At 34.6% G+C, this 23964-nt stretch overlaps 1 protein-coding gene across 4 annotated transcripts in view; it reads right to left on the reverse strand.

Annotated features, from left to right (window-relative positions):
* ACYP2 (acylphosphatase 2) overlaps positions 1 to 23964 on the reverse strand; it is a 176364-nt gene that overhangs the window by 72144 nt on the left and 80256 nt on the right. The window contains exon 4 of one of the 4 annotated variants that reach the window (XM_049695980.1): positions 17460 to 17564. The exons of the other annotated variants lie outside the window; for them this stretch is intronic. Within the exon in view, the coding sequence (XP_049551937.1) occupies positions 17460 to 17564 (105 nt within the window). The remainder of the gene's footprint in view (positions 1 to 17459; positions 17565 to 23964) is intronic. 4 annotated transcript variants of the gene reach the window in all.

The following is a 23964-nucleotide window of genomic DNA, read 5'->3' on the forward strand; positions in this document are numbered from 1 at the left end:
TCTTCCATATAAAATAATTCTGACAGGAATTAAAATTTTAGTGGCAAATCCTGTAAGACGAGAAAACAGTCTGGGCTTATCTGGAAGTAGAAAGCAGTTCTTCAACCACTTCTAACACAGTGTTGTAGAACCAAGTGCTTCAGTCTATTTAAATTTATACCAGCCTCTATATTCTGGGCTCATAAACAAACCAAGCTCTCAAACTCCTGAAATTCACTCTGAATAGCTAATAGAAAAAGTGGTCTGGAAAAAAGTACAGAAAAAGCTTACATCCAAATATATTCTGTAATTTTTGTAAATCACATTTTTGGAAAGAGGTAGGAAGTAAGTAAAAATCTAAAGATAGGCTTTTTCTTAGTTATGTAAAGTATTTTATTTCTAATCTAAGAAGAGTAGCTCTTTCTTGTATTAGATGTTTTCAGTTCTCACCATTTAAGGTTAGTTGAACAAAATTGTTGATGTTGAAAATTCCATGAAATTCAAATTAAAACTGAGCTAAACGAGGGCTGTCAGACTGATGAGACTAATTCCAAATTTTGCTGTTTTCCAAGAGAATCTCACGATTTTTGCTTTTAATGAGATAGAAACAAGGAAGGCACACACTGACACTCCAACTTGGGGGTAGAGATGTGACTCCCAAAGTTGTCAGGGACCTGGAATATCCTGGCTTCAAAGGAAAGGTAAACTTATTTTGCAAAACAGAAGGAGAAGAATTTGGGGAGAGAGGCAGGGCATTGCAATTAAGGGGCAAGGCTGAGAGGGAAGGGATGGTGGAAGACTTTTTGGTTTGTAAGGGGATCCTTCCCAATACTCATAAAATGCTTGGTGAATACTCATAAATACTCATAAAATGCTTGTGCTATAAAAACCTGAAAGGATGGAGCTTTACACCCAGATTGACATGCAAATGTCAACTGACATGGCAAATGTCAACTGACATGGCAAATCGAGGTGGCCACCAGACAAACACAGGAGGGGGACCATAAGAGTGTAAGACCTGGGAATTAGAAATTGTGGGGAGAGCTTCAGGCTTCCAAAGGCTATAAAACCACCGGGGTCTAAGCTAATTATACACAGATATCTAAATGCTGAGACAATTCCAGGTGATATCTGGGTCATACAGCAAATGATTATTAGGAATCGCACACCAACACATATTAGGGAAGTCAGTTTGTAAATTCTATCTTTTCTCATATTTCCACTCTTCCAAACATGAAGAACCCAATGATGATAATCGTATGATCTCTGAAATCAGACCTCGAGTCAAATCCTAGCTCTGCCCTTTCCTAGCTGTGAGATTAGATCTAGTCACTTAACTTTTCTGAGCCTGTTTCTTCATTTAACAAAAATAGGACAATACACCTTGCAATATCTGGCATATAACAAGTGCTCAATATATATGTGTTTACTGACTGACAGGTTTGCTGTGAAAGAATATGTGACATGAGTGCCAAGCACATGTGTGGCCAGGCCCTCAACAAATGTTAGCCGGGGCTCCTATGGTCATTCCATTTTGTGATTATTTGAAGTACCAACCAGGTTTGTAAAAAAGAAAGTGCTTCATATCAGGCATTTTACTTAAAATTTGCAATGGCCACCAACCATGAGAATCTCTCGATTGGTGTTACATGCTATTATTTTTCAACTAATAAAGCAGGGAGCTGATAATTTAGTCACATATAATTATGGGAGCTGAACAATAGTCAAAAAGTACCCAACAATGAACGCTGAAATTTTAACTAGTTGGGTGTAATTGCATTATATCTGTATTTCTACATGGAGTTAAATTCATATTAATGGGACTCTAAAAGTAAAGATCTTATGGTAATTAAGGAGGAGACAGATGAGGCACTAATGAAGGTGGAAATTTCTGGTATTCCAATTACAAAATAAATGAGGTAATTCAGGCTTCAGATGTTCATTTAAAATTATATAGGAAATAATTTCAAGCATGTTTTACACGTTTCAATTGAATCAGTCTATTTACTCAAACTGCTATGTCAAACCGTCAAATGTAATTGATATCATTATTAAAGTAGAAGGTAAGAAATCCATACTATTTAGTGAGATTTACAGTTAAATAAATATCTGTCATTTTTTAGAATAAATGTCTGTCATTTAAAAAATCCGTAAGTATATCTGGGGAAAGCTCTAACACACCTCAATTATCTTAAAAAAAAAACTTTGCAAAATGTATTAAGATTGATTTTAAAAGGAAAATAAAACATTGGCTCAACGTAAGTGCTTTGAAGTTTAAGCATTTTCAACAGACTTAAAATTCTTGGTTGAGAAAAGACAACAAAAAGTACACTTAGTCAAAGAAGCACCAATCTGTTTTCAATCATCATTCTATTAATTATTCAGTGCACGTTTAGAGAAATGATTTAATTAAGAAAGATTACACTTGGGTATTAATATGATAAAATATTCTGACATAATATTTCAAATCCCTGTGGTGATAACAGAAACAAAGAACTCCTTGGCAATATAAAAAAAATAAGTTGAATAGAAAATTTGAATTCTAGAGTGCCACTGTTCTACATTCGGGGCTTCAAGTGAAATAGTATTAAATATCCATTTTAGGTATTGGAGACCCCTTAGGACCAGCTGCTTTGGTGAAAAATGCTATGAACTATCTTAACTACTGGATAGAAGGTACAGCATTTGATATTAATTTTAATGAAGTAATCTGTGAATTAGTCTTTTAAACTCTAACATGTTACCATTTCTATTCTACTTTCCCTTATTATTCCTCTTTTCAGAAATCTCCGGAAGGGTGAGCTGTGACAAAGCGAGAGAGAGGCATGGACACATATACACTACCAAACGTAAGGTAGATAGCTAGTGGGAAGCAGCCGCATGGCACAGGGATATCGGCTCGGTGCTTTGTGACCGCCTGGAGGGGTGGGATAGGGAGGGTGGGAGGGAGGGAGACGCAAGAGGGAAGAGATAATGAGAACATATGTATAATGGATTCACTTTGTTATAAAGCAGAAACTAACACACCACTGTAAAACAATTATACCCCAATAAAGATGTAAAAAAAAAAAAAAAAGAAATCTCCAATAGATCTGTTGATCTGAACAAATCTCAAATCCAAACTCTTCATGGTGGCATACATAATCCTTCATTACGTTGTCCCAACTTATTTTCGATTGCCCTATGATATGAGTGCATTATTGCTAAGCTGGTTTAGTAATTCAAAAACACACTTTAAACATGTAACTCCTCACTTGCAAAATAGGCATCCAGTACCTCTGTATAATATTTGACCCATCTTTTAAGGCTCTGTTCAACTCCCACCTCTTACATTGAAGATTTCCTAGTCAACTCCATTTTCCAGGGAGCTCTTCTACCTCTAACCTTTGAAAGCATTTATTGTCTGACTGTGTATATGTAATTTATCATATAATTGTCTCGAATTGTTGAACCTGTCACATGTATCTTATCACCCCTTTGTAGATTATAATGGTTTTACGTGTAAATTCCATATCCAAGATACATACCCATCCAAGATACATTCTCCTTTTCTTCCTTATGAAAAGAATACAAATTTTGCTTGTATGGCAATGCACCTATTTAAAAATACTCACCTTCCAAAATCCCCTGGCAGGTGGAAAAATGCCCATGTGACCCAAATTCTGACTAAAATGAGCAGAAGTCTATTTGTAGAAACCTCCAGAAAAGTTACTGTTTTCCTGATAGAAAGGGACAGAAACATGAATATGATGCCTGGAGGTGGAAGAGCCTTACTATGACCACAAAGACAAGAGCTATAATGTAAGGACAGAAAAAATCTGGGGCATTGATGATATCATGATACCACTGTACCAGTCCTAGACTGTCTACCTCTAGCTTTCTTATTATTTGAGAAAAATAACTGTTTGGTTAAGCTACTCTAATTGGATTTCCATTACATACAGCCAAACAGCAATTCTAAGTGATATGTCTTAACACTATTTTTATAAATAAGATTTTAAATAATTATCAATTATTCAAAGCTTAGCATTGTGCTAGTATGCAGACTACAAAAGTAAATACATATGAGCCTTGCTCTACAAAAGTTATTAATTGAAGAAAAGACATACAGAACATATGATTAATACAAGTTGGATGTGACTCATTTAATAAATATTTACTGAGTGCGTGTATAGCTACACAACATAGCAGCAGAGGGACCCTTCAGGACAGAAAGGTAAATCAGTCAAGGATTATTTCCTCAAAGAGCTTACAATGGATATATACTGTAATATTTACAATATCAATTGTAAAATATATCTATACAATAGACATAGATATGTTCATAAAAAGCTATAAGGAAATGTGCAGGACTAAGCACTATAAAAAGGAAGCACAAATTAAATCCTAGTTTCAAGGAAGACAAAACTACTTTTTTTAAAATAAATTTATTTATTTTATTTATATTTATTTTTGGCTGCATTGGCTCTTCGTTGCTGCGTGTGAGCTTTCTCTAGTTGTGGCGAGTGGGGGCAACTCTTAGTTGCGGCGTGCAGTCTTCCCATTGCGGTGGCTTCTCTTGTGGAGCATGGGCTCTAGGTGTGCAGGCTTCAGTAGTTGTGGAGCGCAGGCTCAGTAGTTGTGGCGCATGGGCTTAGTTGCTCCATGGCACATGGGATCTTCCCGGACCAGGGCTCGAACCTGTGTCCCCTGCATTGGCAGGTGTATTCTTAACCACTGTACCACCAGAGAAGCCCAAAACTACTTGTACACTTGTGAAGACCTTGAAGAATGGGTAAGATGTAGGCTCGTGGAAATGGAGATGGGGTGAAGGAATATTTGAATTTCAGGGCACAAGGAAGAGAGAAAAATCAAAAAAGTTATAACAAGGTTTTGGGCTAAGATCGTGGTGACAATATTAATAGAAATAATGAAAATAGAAGAAAGTACATATTTTGGAGGGTAGTAAAGGGTTGGATTTGGGACCACACTTATGTTAATAACAAAATCAACATATGGAAAACAAGCTTTGCTTCAACCCTCATCTCACTCCACCTATCATTCAATCCTCTACTCCCTTTCACATCTGCTAAAGGCTTGTGTTTGGCAATTATCTATTATACATGATAATCTCACTTTTACCCCATCATCTTTACTCTAAGGTGGCTTTAACAAGTTAAAAACCCATCTGAAATAAACACTCAACATAATTAACAATGAAAACCTAGAGCTGTGCTGTCCAGTACAGTAGCCTCTATTGGCCCTACTAAAGCCTGCTGGCTGTTTATATTTAAATTAATTACAATTATATTAAATTAAAATACAGTTTTTCAATATCATTAGCAATATTTTAAGTGCTCAATGGCCACATGTATTGATCAATTGGAGAATTATCGCAGAGTTGCAGAAAGTTCTATTGGATAGTGATAACCTGGAGCCTTCCTTTGAAGTCAGGGAAAAGTCAAGAAAGCACTGCTATCATCAAAATTTTCAACACTTTTCTAGAGTAGGTTTGAACGTATGCAACGGTTCAAGAAAGGAAAATAAGATCTAAATAATGGAAAACCCAGGAAAATAAAATAAAAATCTAGTAGAATAAATGATTTTAAAAATAAGCTAAAACAAATGTAATCAATTCATATATATCTGCACTAGCAATAATCAGAAAATAAGAGAAAAAGCTCTTATTCACAATTGCAACAAAGGATAAAGTATTTTGAAATCATCTTAACAAAAATGTGCTAAAGCTATATGAATAAAATTAAAAATATAATTAGGAAGTAAAAATAATAAGATAAATAGATATATTTTATGTTTTGCCAGATTTATTGAGAAATAATTGACATACAACATTGTGTAAGTTTAAGGTATACAACATGATGATTTGGTATATGTATATATTGTGCAATGATTACCACAATAAAGTTAGTTAACACATCCATCACCTCATATTGTTACCATTTTGTGTGTGTGGTAAGAACATTTAAGATCTACTCTCTCAGCAACTTTCAATTATAAAATACAGTACTGTTAACTATAGACAACATACTTTATATTATTTGATGAGAAGACATTATAAATATGTCAATCTCCCCAAATTAATCTTTACATTTAACATAATTTTAATAAAAAATTCAAGTTGCAAAAAATGTTTGCAACTTGACAGATTATTCTCATATTTATCTGGAAGATGACCAGCTGTTACACTAGCCAAAAAACTTTAAGAGGTTTTGTTCAAGCGGACATCAACTGACACATACTAAAGACACTCAATAATTAAAACAGACCAGAGGGCAGACAGCAGAAGCAAGAAGAAATATAATCCTTCAGCCTGTGGAACAAAAACCACATTCACAGAAAGATAAACAAGATGAAAAGGCAGAGGGCTATATACTGGATGAAGGAACAAGATAAAACCCCAGAAAAACAACTAAATGAAGTGCAGATAGGCAACCTTTCAGAAAAAGAATTCAGAATAATGATAGTGAAGATGATCCAGGACCTCGGAAAAGGAATGGAGGCAAAGATCGAGAAGATGCAAGAAATGTTTAACAAAGACTTAGAATAATTAAATAACAAACAAACAGAGATGAACAATACAATAACTGAAATGAAAAATACACTAGAAGGAATCAATACCAGAATAACTGAGGCAGAAGAACGAATAAGTGACCTGGAAGACAGAATGGTGGAATTCACTGCTGTGGAACAGACTAAAGAAAAAAGAATGAAAAGAAATGAAGACAGCCTAAGAGACCTCTGGGACAACATTAAATGCAACAACATTCCCATTATAGGGGTCCCAGAAGGAGAAGAGAGAGAGAAAGTCGAAAACTTTCCTAACATGGGAAAGGAAATAGCCACCCAAGTCCAGGAAGCACAGACAGTCCCATACAGGATAAACCCAAGGAGAAACACGCTGAGACACATAGTAATCAAATTGGCAAAAATTAAAGACAAGGAAAAATTATTGAAAACAGCAAGGAGAAGATGACAAATAACATACAAGGGAACTCCCATAAGGTTAACAGCTGATTTCTCAGCAGAAACTCTACAAGCCAGAAGGGAGTGGCATGATATACTTAAAGTAATGAAAGGGAAGAAACTACAACCAAGATTACTCTACCTGGCAAGGATCTCATTCAGATTAGATGGAGAAATTAAAAGCTTTACAGACAAGCAAAAGCTAAGAGAATTCAGCACCACCAAACCAGCTCTACAACAAATGCTAAAGGAACTTCTCTAAGTGGGAAACACAAGAGAAGAAAAGGACCTACAAAAACAAACCCAAAACAATTAAGAAAATGGTCAGAGGAACATTCATATCAATAATTACCTTAAACGTGAATGGATTAAATGCTCCAACCAAAAGACACAGACTTGCTGAATGGATACAAAAACAAGACCCATATATATGCTGTCTACAAGAGACCCACTTCAGACCTAGGGACACATACAGACTGAAAGTGAGGGCATGGAAAAAGATATTCCATGCAAGTGGAAATCAAAAGAAAGCTGGAGTAGCTATACTCATATCAGATAAAATAAACTTTAAAATAAAGAATGATACAAGAGACAAGGAAGGACACTGCATAATGAACAAGGGATCAATCCAAGAGAAGATATAACAATTATAAATATATATGCACCCAACATAGGAGAACCTCAATGCATAAGGCAATTGCTAACGGCTAAAAAGGAGGAAATTGACAGTAACACAATAAAAGTTGGGGACTTTAACATCTCACTTACATGAATGGACAGATCATCCAAAATGAAAATAATTAAGGAAACAGAAGCTTTAAATTACACAATAGAGCAGATAGATTTAATTGATATTTATAGGACATTCCATCCAAAAGAGCAGATTACACTTTCTTCTCAAGTGCACACGGAACATTCTCCAGGATAGATCACATCTTGGGTCACAAATCAAGCCTCAGTAAATTTAAGAAAATTGAAATCATATCAAGCATCTTTTCTGACCACAACACTACGAGATTAGAAGTGAATTACAGGGAAAAAAACGTAAAAAACACAAACACATGGAGGCTAAACAATACATTACTAAATAACCAAGAGATCACTGAAGAAATCAAAGAGGAATTCAAAAAAAACCTAGACACAAATGACAATGCAAACACGACGATCCAAAACCTATGGGATGCAGCAAAAGCAGTTCTAAGAGGGAAGTTTATAGCTATATGAGCCTACCTCAAGAAACAAGAAAAATCTCAAATAAACAATCTAACCTTACACCTAAAGGGACTAGAGAAAGAAGAACAAACAAAACTCAAAGTTAGCAGAAGGAAAGAAATCATAAAGATCAGAGCAGAAATAAATGAAATAGAAACAAAGAAAACAATAGCAAATATCAATAAAACTGAAAGCTGTTTCTTTGAGAAGATAAACAAAATTGATAAACTATTAGCCAGAATCATCAACAGGGAGAGGACTCAAATAAAATTAGAAACGAAAAAGGAGAAGTTACAACAGACACCGCAGAAATACAAAGCATCCTAAGAGACTACTACAAGCATCTCTATGCCAATGAAATGGACAACCTGGAAGAAATGGACAGATTCTTAGAAAGGTGTAACCTTCCAAGACTGAACCAGGAAGAAATAGAAAATATGAACAGACCAATCACAAGTAATGAAATTGAAACTGTGATTAAAAATCTTCCAACAAACAGAAGTCCAGGACCAGATGGCTTCACAGGTGTATTCTATCAAATATTTAAAGAAGAGCTAACACCCATCCTTTTTAAACTCTTCCAAAAATGTGCAGAGGAAGGAACACTCACAAACTCATTCCATGATGCCACCATCACCCTGATACTAAAACCAGACAAAGACACTACAAAAAAGGAAAATTACAGACCAATATCACTGATGAATATAGATGCAAAAATCCTCAACAAAATACTAGCAAACAGAATGCAACAACACATTAAAAGGATCATACACCATGATCAAGTGGGATTTATCCCAGGGATGCAGGGATTCTTCAATATATGCAAATCATTCAATGTGATACACCATATTAACAAATTGAAGAAGAAAAACCATATGATCATCTCAATACATGCAGAAAAAGCTTTTGACAAAATTCAACACCCATTTATGATAAAAACTCTCCAGAAAGTGGGCTTAGAGGGAACCTACCTCAACATAATAGGCCAAATATGACAAATCCACAGCAAACATCATTTTCAATGGTGAAAAACTGAAAGCATTTCCTCTAAGATCAGGAATGAGACAAGGATGTCTACTCTCACCACTATTATTCAACATAGTTTTGGAAGTCGTAGCCACAGCAATCAGAGAAGGAAAAGAAATACAAATTGGAAAAGAAGTAAAACTGTCACTGTTTGCAGATGCCTTGATACTATACATAGAGAATCCTAAAAATGCCACCAGAAAACTACTAGAGCTAATCAATGAATTTGGTGAAGTAGCAGGATACAAAATTAATGCACAGAAATCTCTCGCATTCCTATACACTAATGATGAAAAATCTGAAAGAGAAATTAAGGAAACACTCCCATTTACCATTGCAACAAAAAGAATAAAATACCTAGGAATAAACCTACCTAGGGAGACAAAAGACCTGTATGCAGAAAACTATCAGACACTGATGAAAGAAATCAAAGGTGACACAAACAGACGGAGAGATATACCATGTTCTTGGATTGGAAGAATCAATACTGTGAAAATGACTATACTACCCAAAGCAATCTACAGATTCAATGCAATCCCTATCAAATTACCAATGGCATTTTTTACAGAACTAGAACAAATCTTCTTAAAATTTGTATGGAGAAACAAAACACCCCGAATAGCCAAAGCAGTCTTGAGGGAAAAATACGGAGCTGGAGGAATCAGACTCCCTGACTTCAGACTATACTACAAAGCTACAGTCATCAAGAAAATATGGTACTGGCACAAAAACAGAAACATAGATCTATGGAACAAGACAGAAAGCCCAGAGATAAACCCACACACCTATGGTCAACTAACCTATGACAAAGGGGGCAAGGATGTACAGTGGAGAAAAGACAGTCTCTTCAATAAGTGGTGCTGGGAAAACTGGACAGCTACATGTAAAAGAATGAAATTAGAACACTCCCTAATACCATATGCAAAAATAAACTCAAAGTCGATTAGAGGCCTTAATGTAAGACCAGTAAAACTCTTCGAGGAAAACATGGGAGGAACACTCTTTGACATAAATCACAGCAAGATCTTTTTTGATCCACCTCCTAGAGTAATGGAAATAAAAACAAAAATAAACAAATGGGACCTAATGAAACTTCAAAGCTTTTGCACAGCAAAGGAAACCATAAGCAAGATGAAAAGACAACCCTCAGAATGGGAGAAAATATTTGTAAACGAATCCACGGACAAAGGATTAATCTCCAAAATATATAAACAGCTCATGCAGCTCAATATTAAGAAAACAAACAACCCAATCAAAAAATGGGCAGAAGACCTAAATAGACATTTCTCCAAAAAAGACATACAGATGGCCAAGAAGCACATGAAAAGTTGCTCAACGTCACTAATTATTAGAGAAATGCCAATCAAAACTACAATGAGGTATCACCTCACACCAGTTAGAATGGATACCATCAGAAAATCTACAAGCAACAAATGCTGGAGAGGGTGTGGAGAAAAGGGAACCCTCCTGCACTGTTGGTGGGTATGTAAAGTGATACAGCCACTATGGAGAACAGTATGGAGGGTCCTTAAAATACTAAAAATAGAATTACCATATGATCCAGTTATCCCACTACTGGGCATATACCCAGAGAAAACCATCATTCAAAAAGACACATGCACCCCAAAGTTCATTGCAGCACTATTTACAATAGCCAGGTCATGGAAGCAACCTAAATGCCCATTGACAGACAAACGGATAAAGAAGATGTGGTACATATATACAATGGAATATTACTCAGCCATAAAAAGGAATGAAATTGAGTCATTTGTTGAGACGTGGATGGATCTAGAGACTGGCATACAGAGTGAAGTAAGTCAGAAAGAGAAAAACAAATATCGTATATTAACACATGTATGTGGAACCTAGAAAAATGGTACAGATGAACCGGCTTGCAGGGCAGAAGTTGAGACACAGATGTAGAGAACAAATATATGGACACCAAGGGGGAAAACTGCTGTGGGGTGGGGATGGTGGTGTGCTGAATTGGGCAATTGGGATTGACATGTATACACTGATGTGTGTAAAATTGATGACTAATAAGAACCTGCAGTATAAAAAAACAAACAAATAATAAAAACAACTAATACTAAACTTTCTTTGGGTTATTTGTATGGAAATATGTTAATATAAATGTTTCTGACATTACATGAAATTTCTAAAAATCTTATATGTTCTGGTATAATGTTATAAGTCATAATTCTAGTTATTACTTAAAAATATATATCTCAGAAATAACTAAATTTCCTTGTCAATTGCATTATTATGAACTTTCATCAAATCTTTACCTGTGGTCATTTTTAAGTCTTTTGTCATTTACAGACAGTTCTGGGTGTACTCTGATGCTTTTGCAAAAATGTTCCTATAAAAGGGTTTCATCTTCAAGGAATTCATGGAAAAGACTCTGACAAGTACAGGTTTCTGGTAACTGACTATACTGCTGAACTGAATGAATAAGCATTTTCAGAAGTCTAATGGAAAACTGATGAATTCATAAAATGCTAACAAAAGATCAAGATGAAAAAAATAATTAATTACATGGGACTGAGTGAACTGGTGAGGATGATTATAATTTTTGTGACTTTCTGTTTGAATTAAAAGAAACATCCCACAAGGACTCAGAGGCAAAAAATATACAAATCAATTTTCACTGCAAAGTAAAGGAGCTGTTACAGTGGAGGATTACTGGACTGAATGTCAATATTATGACATAGTATGAGTGTGTTTTGTGTTTGGTAATTGCAGTCATTGTTGCTTTTGTTATGGTCATCCATTTACAATGCTTGGTGTCAGTTTATTTATCTCTTGTAAAAATAAAATACAGTGTGTGTGTGTGTGTGGTAAAAAAAATAATAGGATTTAAAAAAATAATTAAAATAGTATGGATCTTGCACAGGAATGGAAATTGATCAATGAAACAAAACTTTAAAGCCTAGGAACAGATCCATTGTTTAAATTAGCAGAGGGATAGATTATTTAAGCATTTTAGAAAAAAAATAAAGTAGATTCCTGTCCCGTAATATGTAAGATAAATTTTATATTGGTTGAAGTTTTTAGTTTTAAAATAGAAAACACCAAAGTACTAGAAGAACACAGAGCTGAATAATTTTAAAATATTTGTATTGGTAAGGAATTCCTAAGCATGATCCCAAAAGCAGAAACCATAATGAGACTGACAGATTGGATTCATAAAGATGTAAGAATTATGTATGGCACAAACTCTGCCATAAACAATTATCATAGAATTTTTTAATGGCCTAATTTTTAATCATCATGAACTTTGCTAAATATATTTATTTTATACATCAAAAAAATGGCATGTCATATAGCCAAAAGTAATGATCATGGGGATATATATATTTACTGACATGGAAAGATATTTGCAAAAAAATTATACCTAAGTATGTATGGTGTGCTTCCTTTTTATAAAAAATTATGTACCTAGTCATAAATTTACATATTTTATTATGTAATTGAAAGTCTGGAAGAATATATAACAAAATCTTAATATCAGTTATCTCTAGATGGTATTATAATGGGTATTCTTTTTATTTGATCTGTATCTTCTAATTTTTCTAAAAGTAAATCTATAATAAATAAATTTACGTTTAGAAAAAGTTAAAAAAAAAAGATATATTTTAAAATTCTTGTGGTGAAAATATCCAAGACATTAAAAAAAAAAAAAGGTAGCTTTGAGACTTCCCTGGCCATCCAGTGGCTGAGACTTTACCTTCTAATGCAGGGGGTGTAGGTTCGATCCCTGACCGGGGAGCTAACATCCCACATGCCTCACAGCCAAAAAAACAAAACAGAAGCAATATTGTAACAAATTCAAGAAAGACTTTAAAAATGGTCCACATCAAAAAAAAAAAAAGGTAGCTTCTATTAAAATGTGGTTATTTCTAGGTGGTAGGATTATACGTGACAAATTTTCTTCTGTACATAAAGTTTTTTAATATTTTTGTACAGGAATATATTTAGTCTTTTAGTCAAAACAAAATGAACTTGATTTATCAAATGCATCTGGCTACTGTGCAGCTACAAACTACACAACTACTTTTTAAAAGGAAATCTGCTAACTCAATTGGTGAATTGACTAATGAAGAATGCAGTTGCGGTCCTCATTTTCATACTTATCACCAAGGTCATATGTAATAAGCTGTGTGTGCAGTGTCAGAAATAAAGCCATTTTCTTTGTACTCTTCTTGTGTTTTCACTCCTATTTTGATTCTGGGAGTAGGGAAGTAGAGAGTAAAGGCCTACATGACAGGCCACTATTAGCATGATCATAACTGGGTTATTCCAGCCCCAGTAAAGCACAGAGAAATGCATTCAGTCAGCAGTTCAGGGAAAAGGAGATAACATCTAAGGCTCCAGGATGACAGATGAACTCAAACTAAAATTAAAAAGCGAAACAAAGTAGAAATTCTATGTGCAGTTTGATATGTAATCTATGGCAACTGTTTCCTGTAATGTGAAAGGCAATCCATCCACTATGGTTATCCAAAGATCATGCTCACCCTAAGTGTCATTAGCCAGAGAAATTAACAAATTTTCCAAAAGGTTCCTGCATCTCCAAAAATAAGTAAAAGCTCAGGCAATATGAAAATCAGTTAAGACAAAGCCTCCAGCTTCAAATGGAAAAACAATCTAAAATGTGCCCTGCTAAAAATCTAATACAGCCACACCATCACCCCTACCACTACACCAAATTCATTCATTTCATTTGTTTATTCCTTCATTCACTTACAATGAGTACCTACTATGTGCCAAGCGCTAAAGCAGGCAGTAGGTGGAGCTTACAATCATCCCCTTATCAAATGTAAACACGTTATGCCCCTGATTAAAATCCTGCCAGATATAAATTAGCTAAAAATAAATGAGAGAAAAAAAAAAGGAATAAAGCAGAATTCCTGGCATCATGAGAGATACAGGTTTGCTCTGAGTAAATTTTCAAGCTCTGATTATCCTACCTTTCTGATCAAGTAGAGATGGAAATAATGAGTTTTAAAGTTGAGAAGAAAGAGAGCACTGTAATACAATACATAGAGAAATGGTAGATGTCATTTAGATATCTGAAACCCAGAAAGGGTAGGGAAAAAAGCTGGTGAGACTAGAGTTAAATTTATTCTTTAGTAAGTGAATCAATTATAATATTTAGGAATTAAATATAACCAGTAATACCTGAAAATTGAACATCATAGTCCTCAAAGTAAAATAAAAATTCTACACTCAAACATAGAAATAACAAAACTGCCCATAGCCAGGTCTGGTTATAGAAGACATCAAAGCTGTTCTTCATAGTCTTTCACCCCAGCGAAGTAGATCAGGATGCTCATAGCCTCCACAGAACAAGGGCTAACAGTAGTTAGGTTTGTCTCAAAACCTAGGACATACCTAAATTCTTTGTATTTCACGTCAGGTCCTGGACATCAGATTTAAATATCATTGTAATACTATACTTTAATATGGATCTAGAATAGAGAAACTATTTACCAACTTACTTAAACAGATAGAAATCAGGATGTGAAAGTCTTTTTTTTCACCATCAGGAACTGCTGAGTACTCTATAGCAGTATTTCTCAAGCTCACATCTATGAATATATTATTAAAGGTCTTCAAATTCTTGGCGATGTTTTAAAAAAAATTTGTTTTAATTTTTACGACCATCTTTTTTTTTAACATCTTTATTGGAGTATAATTGCTCTGCAATGGTGTGTTAGTTTCTGATTTATAACAAAGTGAATCAGCTATATATATACATATATCCCCATATGTCCTCCCTCTTGCATCTCCCTCCCTCCCACCCTCCCTATCCCACCCCTCTAGGTGACGACCATCTTTTAAAAAGAAATTTAAAGATAGTATGCATCTTTTGGATGACCCCGTGCAACTGTGTATTGCTGTAAGATTTTTATGCAGTAGTTTGTATGTGCAACTGAGTTCATTGATTAACATTAGGGATAGCTGACTGGAAGGCTCTATATAAACAAAGTGGTGGGAGAGCCCAATATCATCTTTGACTGTGCCAGCTCATATCAATTTATTGGAAATAAGTATGGTCTAAATTTTCCAAAAAGAGTTTTTCTATCCCTGATCCTAGCAATAGTTGCACTGGATACCTATTTAATGAAGACATCAATTAGGCTAACTTTTTCTCCAAGTATCAGTAATAAAGCTTTACAGAGTTGCCAAGTGATATGTCTTTAATGTGCTGTTTCAAGACCATTCACTGAGGTTTGATTTGCCCAAGTTCCAATCAGAGACGTAAAGTTATTAATATTGTTTGAATAACATACTTATGTAAACAGGCATTGGCTGAGTAAGTATTATCAAAATCCAAACACAGAAAACAGATGAACCACAACACTAGACTTGGGGTGACATCTTTCTGCTATAATTCTCCAAATCAATGCTATTTCAGCAAATCAGTGTCACCCATCCCATTAAATCCATGTTGATTTAAATTGAATTGTAATGTTCATTTGAATTATAATGATTTTGTAGTCTTATTTAATTTGTACATTTGTCTTGGTTTTATTTAGAATAAGTTATAAGCATAAAATATGTAGTTTTATGTTTGTGAATACTAATTAACATAAGTAATTAGTAAAACGAGTAATTTAAGTAATATTATAATAACAATTTCAGTCAGTACTGGAAGTTCACAGGGATTTTATTTTATTTTATTTTTCTTCAAGAGGGTGGGATACATCTCTCAACTTGAGGAACTCTGCTTCATAATGTATATTAATTTTATCTAGGATTTAAGAGAAAGAGAGCATAGCACCATGTTTCTCTACAGCAGCTTAGATTTTACTTTTTTTATTTCAAAGTAAGCTGCTCTGCATTGTTGCTTCTGCTTTGTTCCCCAACTTCAAAGCTCAAAGTGGCAGGCCATCTGGAGATGGCCAGAAATGGACACCCTCAGGAAAAGTCTCTATACTATAACAGTCACTATACTGAATATAATTGCTTTCATTTTTGTCTAAACTGTCAGTTTCTGTAGAGACAGGATGGCGTCAAAGCCTGTCACAACTGGGAGGCTTAATAAACGTTTGCCAAATGAAGGTCATTTTCTCAACTCTGCTTACTCCAGTCTGGTTCAAACAAAGTGCTTCAGAACAATGTCTTGATATAGTTATTTTAACTGTATAAGAAATACTCTACAAGAAGTGTATAGTTGTTGATGGATCAAATAGTCACAATCTACTAGCAATTATCAATAACCTTGGAGACTGACCTCTGTAGGAGGCTCTCTGGATGATAAGAAACAATTCTAAAATGACACGAACAGTACATTCAAATATTCCAGAGAAAATAAAAACATGAGTAACTTTCACCTCCTTTCCATAAAAATCATTAACTATGAAATAATGAATACCCCAAAGAAGTCAAAAAGCTAATATGGAATGAAAATAAGCAGTATATTCAAAAGTAGTATTTAAAATGCATCATTTAAATATATTTTCTCAAATCTACTAGTTCATAAAAATGAAAAGATCCCCTATGTCCCCCACAAAAAATATATTTTAAGAAAACAGATTTTTTAAAAATTTCTGGGTGGTACTAACCTGGAAGCCAACAAACATTCCTAGCTTCATTCTTAAGAACTTATGAAATACATCTGCAAAAATAAACAGCTTAAAAAAGCTGAGCTTGCCAAAAAAATTAATAAATAAAACCCAAAACTTGTTTTTGTAATTTCCTCAATATTTTTCTTTAATAATGGAGAAATCAAAGTAAAAGCTAATCACATACACAGTCACACAATAGGGTGTAAGGACACAATCTGACAAATGACTAATTCTATAAAATTTGATTTATGACACGGAATATTGCTCAATACTATATGAAAGTCACATTTTTTCTTTTTACTGTTCTCTGTAACTGGGACCTATAGCAAGCCCTGAAAAAAACAAAAAACAAAAAAAAAACAAAAAAAACCCTCTCCTTTCCCTCTGAAGTCTAAACATAAATTCTTATCAGCAGGCTATCTAATGAGTTAAGTCAATCACTAAGCCACTATTTCAATTTGTGCTTCTGCAGCAAAGAAGGCTTTGGAGCTAAGAAAATCATTTCTGTTATATCCTGCTATTCTGGACAAAAACTAATCTCCTGCCCAACCCTGGGGGGGTCACATGATGCCAAACTAATGGAAAGTCATCTAGAGATTAAACTCCAACAATTAAAAAGACACACACACACACACACACACACACACACACACACACACACACACTACACTTTCATTCAACATTATAGGATTTTAAAAGTACCTTGTAGTAACCTTAGGAAAAACAATATAGATGAAGACTGTCACATAAGTTGAAAATAAGAAGTCCAAGATTAAGGACAGTATATTATTAACATCAGGATCAGAACTGAAAGAGAAAAAGAGAGAAGAGAGGAAGGAGACAGATGGACAGAGGGAGAAACCACTTTAGGACTGCAGGGGAAAAAATAACTAAAAATATTTTTTATGTGAATTGAACTACAGTAGACAAAAACTTAGAGTCAAAAAAAAACTAGAGGGTGAATGCAACTAGAAGACCTCCAACTGAATTATGCAAGGACAAAGAAAAAGTAAGCTTGACATCTCCCTGTGCTGGAAGCTTACACAAATCAAATGAGGAACGTAGCCCAGAAGATACATTTTATGGGTATGTGTGAGGTCCTGGAACATTCTGTGTGGTAACAATTTTAGGATTTCAGAAATTCCACAGGATAGCAAGTTCATTAACCTTCTCCCTCTAATCCACACTTTGGCCACTATTCTAATTATGTGTTCAAAAATGCCCAATATTGAATGTACGCAAAGAACTTGAAAGTTAAGTTTCAGAGGGAAAACTGGAGCAATACCATTATAGATTACCAAAAAAAATATTATGGAAAAAGTCCAAACTGATAAGAAGGATGGTTTATAATCAACAAGGACCTACTACATAGCACAGGGAACTCTATTCAATATTATGTAATAACCTATATGGGAAAAAAATCTAAAAAAGAATACATATATATATGTGCATAACTGAATCACTTTGCTGTACACCTGAAACTAATACAATATTGTAAATCAACTATACTCTAATATAAAATAAAAATTAAATTAAAAAAAAGGACAGTTTATGGTTTATGTTCCACCCACTCAACTCTGGAGTACTAAAGTGTACATTTGCATCTTTATTACTGCAGAGTTGTACTAAATATTGACTCCAAGCTACCCCAGAAAATCTAGCTACCATTATCTTTAATCGTGATTCATACCTGCACTGACAAAAATGTATGCAAGATGCCAGTGATGATTAATTTTATGTGTCAACATGGCTAGACTATGGTGCTCAGTTGTTTGGTTAAACACTAGATTAAATGTTGCTGTGAAGTTATTTTTTAGATTTGATTAACATTTATAATCAGTTGACTTTAAGTAAAGCAGATTATCCTCCATAATGTGGGTGAGCCTCATCTGATTAGTTAAAGGCCTTAAAAGAAAAGACTAAAGTTTCCGAGAGAAGGAATTCTGTCTCCAGCCTGTAACTTAGATATTTCCAGTCAGCCAGCCTGCCCTACACATTTCAGATTTGCCAGCTCCCACAATAATAAAACTCTTTCTCTCTTTCCATATCCATATATACATATGGATATCAATATATGGTGTGTGTATGTGTATTGTGTGCATATATATATATTAATATACTATATACACATACTATTGATTCTGCTTCTCTGAAGAACGCTGCCCAAAGAATGCCCAAAACCATAAGAGTAAGTTTACTGCATTTATCCTAACATTATGCAAATTTTATAACTTGAGGAAAACATTGGCTATCATAAAATATACAAGGTTTTCAAATAACCTGAGTTAACGTGGAGAAAGCCTACGAATGTTCCCCCTATGGTTTATAGCTTTTATTACACATATTAAGAGTTTAAAACAGATTGCACCCCCTACCGGGGAACATTTAGTTTGCATTTCCAAATTATATTTTGGAGTAAGTGAATTTCACGTACTCTATAATTATGGAAAAGATCACAAAAAGGACTCAATGGATTGGTACACCTGTTTCAGGAAACAAAGAGACACCAATATCATGGAGAATTTATATAACACTAATAGGCACCTGATATAAATAAAGGATGTCATTTGTGAAAACTACAAGTCTTAGGTCTGTCAAAGCACGGAGGATAAATTATCCTGTTTTCAAAGTGCCTTTTAGTAGATTAGTTTTGAATCAAAAACAATAGAGATAGAATTTACTAATTATACCTTTAGGAAAGTGACAGACAACCTAATTAAATGAAAACATATAATAACATTTTTGGGATATAAACATTTTAGAAACATCACAAGACTTGAAAAAAAAAACTTTTTCAGTGAATAGGAAAAGAATTCAAAGTCATTCTCTAAGCATAGCCAGCAATGACAATAAATAACAGATCTAAATTGCAGTTCATGACATGTGCCTCTAATTCACAATGTTATCCATCATAAATATTTAAGAAAAATATTTGCAAGCAAATAAGTTACAATGACATCTTGAGCCCAAGGTCCCAAACTTAAAAGCCAAATACCTTCAAGGAGAGGGAACTTAACAAAAATCTGGGAAGTATAAAGAAGTAAATTAGAACAGTAAATACATGAATTAGTAAAAGAGAATATAACCATAAATATCTAGAAAATATACTCGAAAAGGGAATTTCTGTTTGATTAGCACATTACTCATAATTACTGATACATATTTAACCCTAAAGAAAAGACTGTATCACGTGAAAGATGCAAAATTAGCTGCAGAGGAGTATCCCCGACCCAATTACGTGAGATACTTTAGTAAATCTGTACAGATAAAAGGCTCTAAGAAGAGAGTTAAACTTCAGGAACTGAAGGAGAATTTCAGAAAAGGGATTTAGGAAAGGAATGGAATTGTTTGGAAGAGATTACTAAAGGAGATAGCTGGTGAGGTAAGTCTAAGTCACTACAGAAAGGATGTTGAAGAGATGGATCTCCACCATCTCCCAAGCCCTGTGTGAAGACGAAAGCATCTCACAGCCACAGTGGTGTGACTGCTGCCTGGTCTGGGAAGAGAAATCAACTCAAGCCACCTCAAGAAAGGGGTGGAGCGTGGGTGTATGGTAGGAGTGGGTAGGAAGAGGAGATACATAACTGGTATCATAAGAGGATACACAAAGGTTTTGTGAGAAACCAAGGACAATAAAAAACAGCAGGCCTCCCTGTCAAGAACAGGTTTCTGATCCTCACATGGCCTGTCTTCTTCTCACTGGGTGTTACCTCTTCAACGCTGACTAGTTTCCTCTGGTTCTTCATCTTGCCTTTGACTAGAATAGCCTCTCTACACCCAGATGCTGTCTCACAGTTTTTGAGCTCAGCTCCTGCAGGTTATTGGCAATATCCACTATGGCCCGACAGACTTCACCCACTACCACCTCTACAGGTGTTTGGGAGAACACACTCCCCTGACCTAAGAAAGCAAAGAAACTTCATAGACATCTAACGGACTATGCAGCAGTTCAAACTAGGAAAACCTGAATGGACAGAACAGTCACCTTCTACAAATGCTAAGTAAATGGAAGAAACAATAACAAGGTAATAAGAATGTTTCAGAGAATGTTACACATAGAGAATAACCACAAAAATTTTGGTGAGGAGGAGCTAAAAGAAACATGAAACCTGGGGTTAAAATTCCAGAAGAGGGAAAAAAAATGGAAACCAAATTAAAAATTTTTTTTAATGGAATTAAATTAAAAAAATGGAAACCAAACCAATTTCCAAAACTGGAAAATGAAATAAAGGAACTATCATATCATAAAGCAAAAATTACAAACAAATGTAAATTATTGGTAAAAATATGAGGCATGTAAGACAGATCCAGAAAGTCTAATATGCAAATACTAGGACATTCAGAAAAAGAGAAAAGAAGCAATGATCACATAGGAAAATTTCTGTGCTGAAGAAATTATTGAATTTTCAGATTGAAGGAGTTCACCAAATGCCAGGCAGTTATAATGGGTGGGTGGGGGGGAGGGGGGAACACACAATTGACAAATTATGATGAAGTTTTTGAACTTTGAGAGTAAAAATCAAGTCATAGAGAGCAAGAAAAGAGTACTTACAAAGGTAAAATAAACGGACTGCCACTGAATCTTTCTTATACCACATCGGAACCTGAAAGATGTATACAGACTTTAAAGAAAACAGAACTGTATTCCAAGAACCTTATGTCCAGGCAAGATATAATCCATAACTGAAATGAAAATTTTCAGACTTATAATGACTTGTAAAACAAATCATTCTTTTACTCTTTTATGAAGAAAAAAGTATTGGAAGAATACTCTACGTTCAACATATAAAAAAATTAATACATATTAATAGAAAGAAGGAAAAGCCAACCATCTGACCAGTTCAACAGAGGCAAAGAAAACATTTGACAAAATATTGCACCCTTTCATGACTAAAAACCACTCAACAAACTAGGAATAAAAAGGAACTTTCTCAACCTTATGAAAGACATTTACAAGAAACCCACAGCCAACATTATACTTAATGGTGAAAGACTTCCCCCTAAGATCAGGAACAAGACAAGATGTCTGCCCTCACTACTTCTATTCAACCTTGTACTGGAGGGTCTAGCCAGGGCAATTATGCACGAAATAGAAATAAAAGGCACCCAGATTGGAAAGGAAGAAGTAAAACTATCTCTGTTTGCAGATGACATGATCCTGTATATAGACAATAAGAAATCCACTAAAATACTATCAGAACAAATAAATGGGTTCAGCAAGGTTGCAGGATGTAAGATCAAATCCAAAAATCAACTGTATTTCTATATACTTGGCAATGAAAGAATCTGAAAACAAAATTAAGAAGACAATTCTATTAACAACAGAATCAAAAGGAATAAAATACTTCGGAATAAATTTAACAAAAGAAGTGCAAAACTACAAAACATTGTTGAAAGAAATTAAAGAAGACCTAACTAAATCAATGAAAAGAAATCCCATGTTTATGAATTCCAAGACAATATTGTTAAGATGTCAATACTCTCAAATTGATATACAGTTTCAGTGAAATCCCTATTAAAATTCCAACTTTCTTTTTTGCAGAAATGGACAAGCTGGTCCTAAAACTCATACAGAATTGCAAGGAACTACAAATAGCCAAATATATCTTGAAAAAGAAGACTAAAGTTGGAAGACTCACAGTTTCCGATTTCAAAACTTACTATAACCAGTAATCAAGACTGTGTGGTACTGGCATTCGAACAAATATATGGATCAATGGAATAGAATTGAAAGTTCATAAATATGCCTATGTATCTATGGTTAACTGATTTTCTACATAGGTATCAAGATTATTTAATGAGGAAAGAATAGTCTCTTTAACAAATGGTGCTGGGACAAACTGATATCTAAGTGCAAAAGGATGAAGTTGGACCCCTAACCTTACACCATATGTAAAAATTAACTCACAATGAATTAAAGACCTAAATATAAGAACTTAACATATAAACTCAGGAAAAAAATAGGTGTAAATTTTCATGACTTTGGATTAAGCAAGATTTCTTATGTATGACAACAAGCACATGAGCAGCAAAAGAAACATGAACATCATCAAATTAAAAGACTGCTGTGCTACAAAGACACCATCAAGAAAATGAAAGGAATCCATAGAAAGGGAGAAAATATTTGCAAATTCTATATCTGATAGGGGTTTAGTATGTGGAATGTAAAAAGAACTCTAACAACTCAGCAATTAAAAAGACAAATAACCCAAATGTTTTAAAAATAGTCAAAGGATTTGGACAGAAATTTCTCCTAAGCGTATATATAAATGGCTAATAAACACATGAAAAATGTGCAACATCATTAGCTATCAGGGAAATGCAAATCAAAACCACAATGAGATATCACTACATACCCAATAGGATGCTATTGATATAATAAAAAAATACAATAACAAGCATTGGTGAGGATGTGGAGAAAAAAATCTCATACACTGCTTTGTAAAATGGTGCGGTCACTTTGGGAAATAGTCTTGCTACTCCTCAAAAAGTTCAACATAGAGTTACCAAAGGACACAGCAATTCTAATCCTAGGAGTATACCCAAGAGAACTAAAAACATGTCCACACAAAACTGTGAATATGAATCATTATTATTCATATAGCCAAAAAGTAGAAGCGATCTAAATGTCCAAGCAGTGATGAATGGATAAACAAGATGTGGTATATTTATAGGATGGAATATTATTCAGCCATAAAAAAGAATGAAGTGTTAATGATACATGCCACAACATGGATAAATCTTGGAAAACATGCTAAGTGAAAGAAGCCAGTCCCAAAGGACCACATATTATAAGATAACATTTATATGAACAGGCAATTCCATAGAGACAGAAAGCAGGTTAGTGGTTGCTAGGAGTTGAGGGTACAAGGGAAGGGGGAGTGACTGCTAATGGATATAAGGTTTCTTTATGGGGTGAAGAAAATATTCTGGAATTAGATAATGGTTGTACAATCTTGTGAATATACTAAAAACCATTGAATTGTTCTCTGTAAATGGCAGAAGAGGAAGTCAGAGATTTGAAGCACAAAATGGATTCAATGCATGGTTGCTGGCTTAAAGATGGAGGGGACCGGGCTTCCCTGGTGGCGCAGTGGTTGAGAGTCCGCCTGCCAATGCAGGGGACGTGGGTTCGTGCCCCGGTCTGGGAAGATCCCACATGCCATGGAGCGGTTGGGCCCGTGAGCCATGGCCGCTAAGCCTGCGC

The sequence above is a fragment of the Orcinus orca genome, chromosome 13 (assembly GCF_937001465.1).
Source record: "Orcinus orca chromosome 13, mOrcOrc1.1, whole genome shotgun sequence".
Taxonomy (NCBI): Eukaryota; Metazoa; Chordata; class Mammalia; order Artiodactyla; family Delphinidae; genus Orcinus; species Orcinus orca.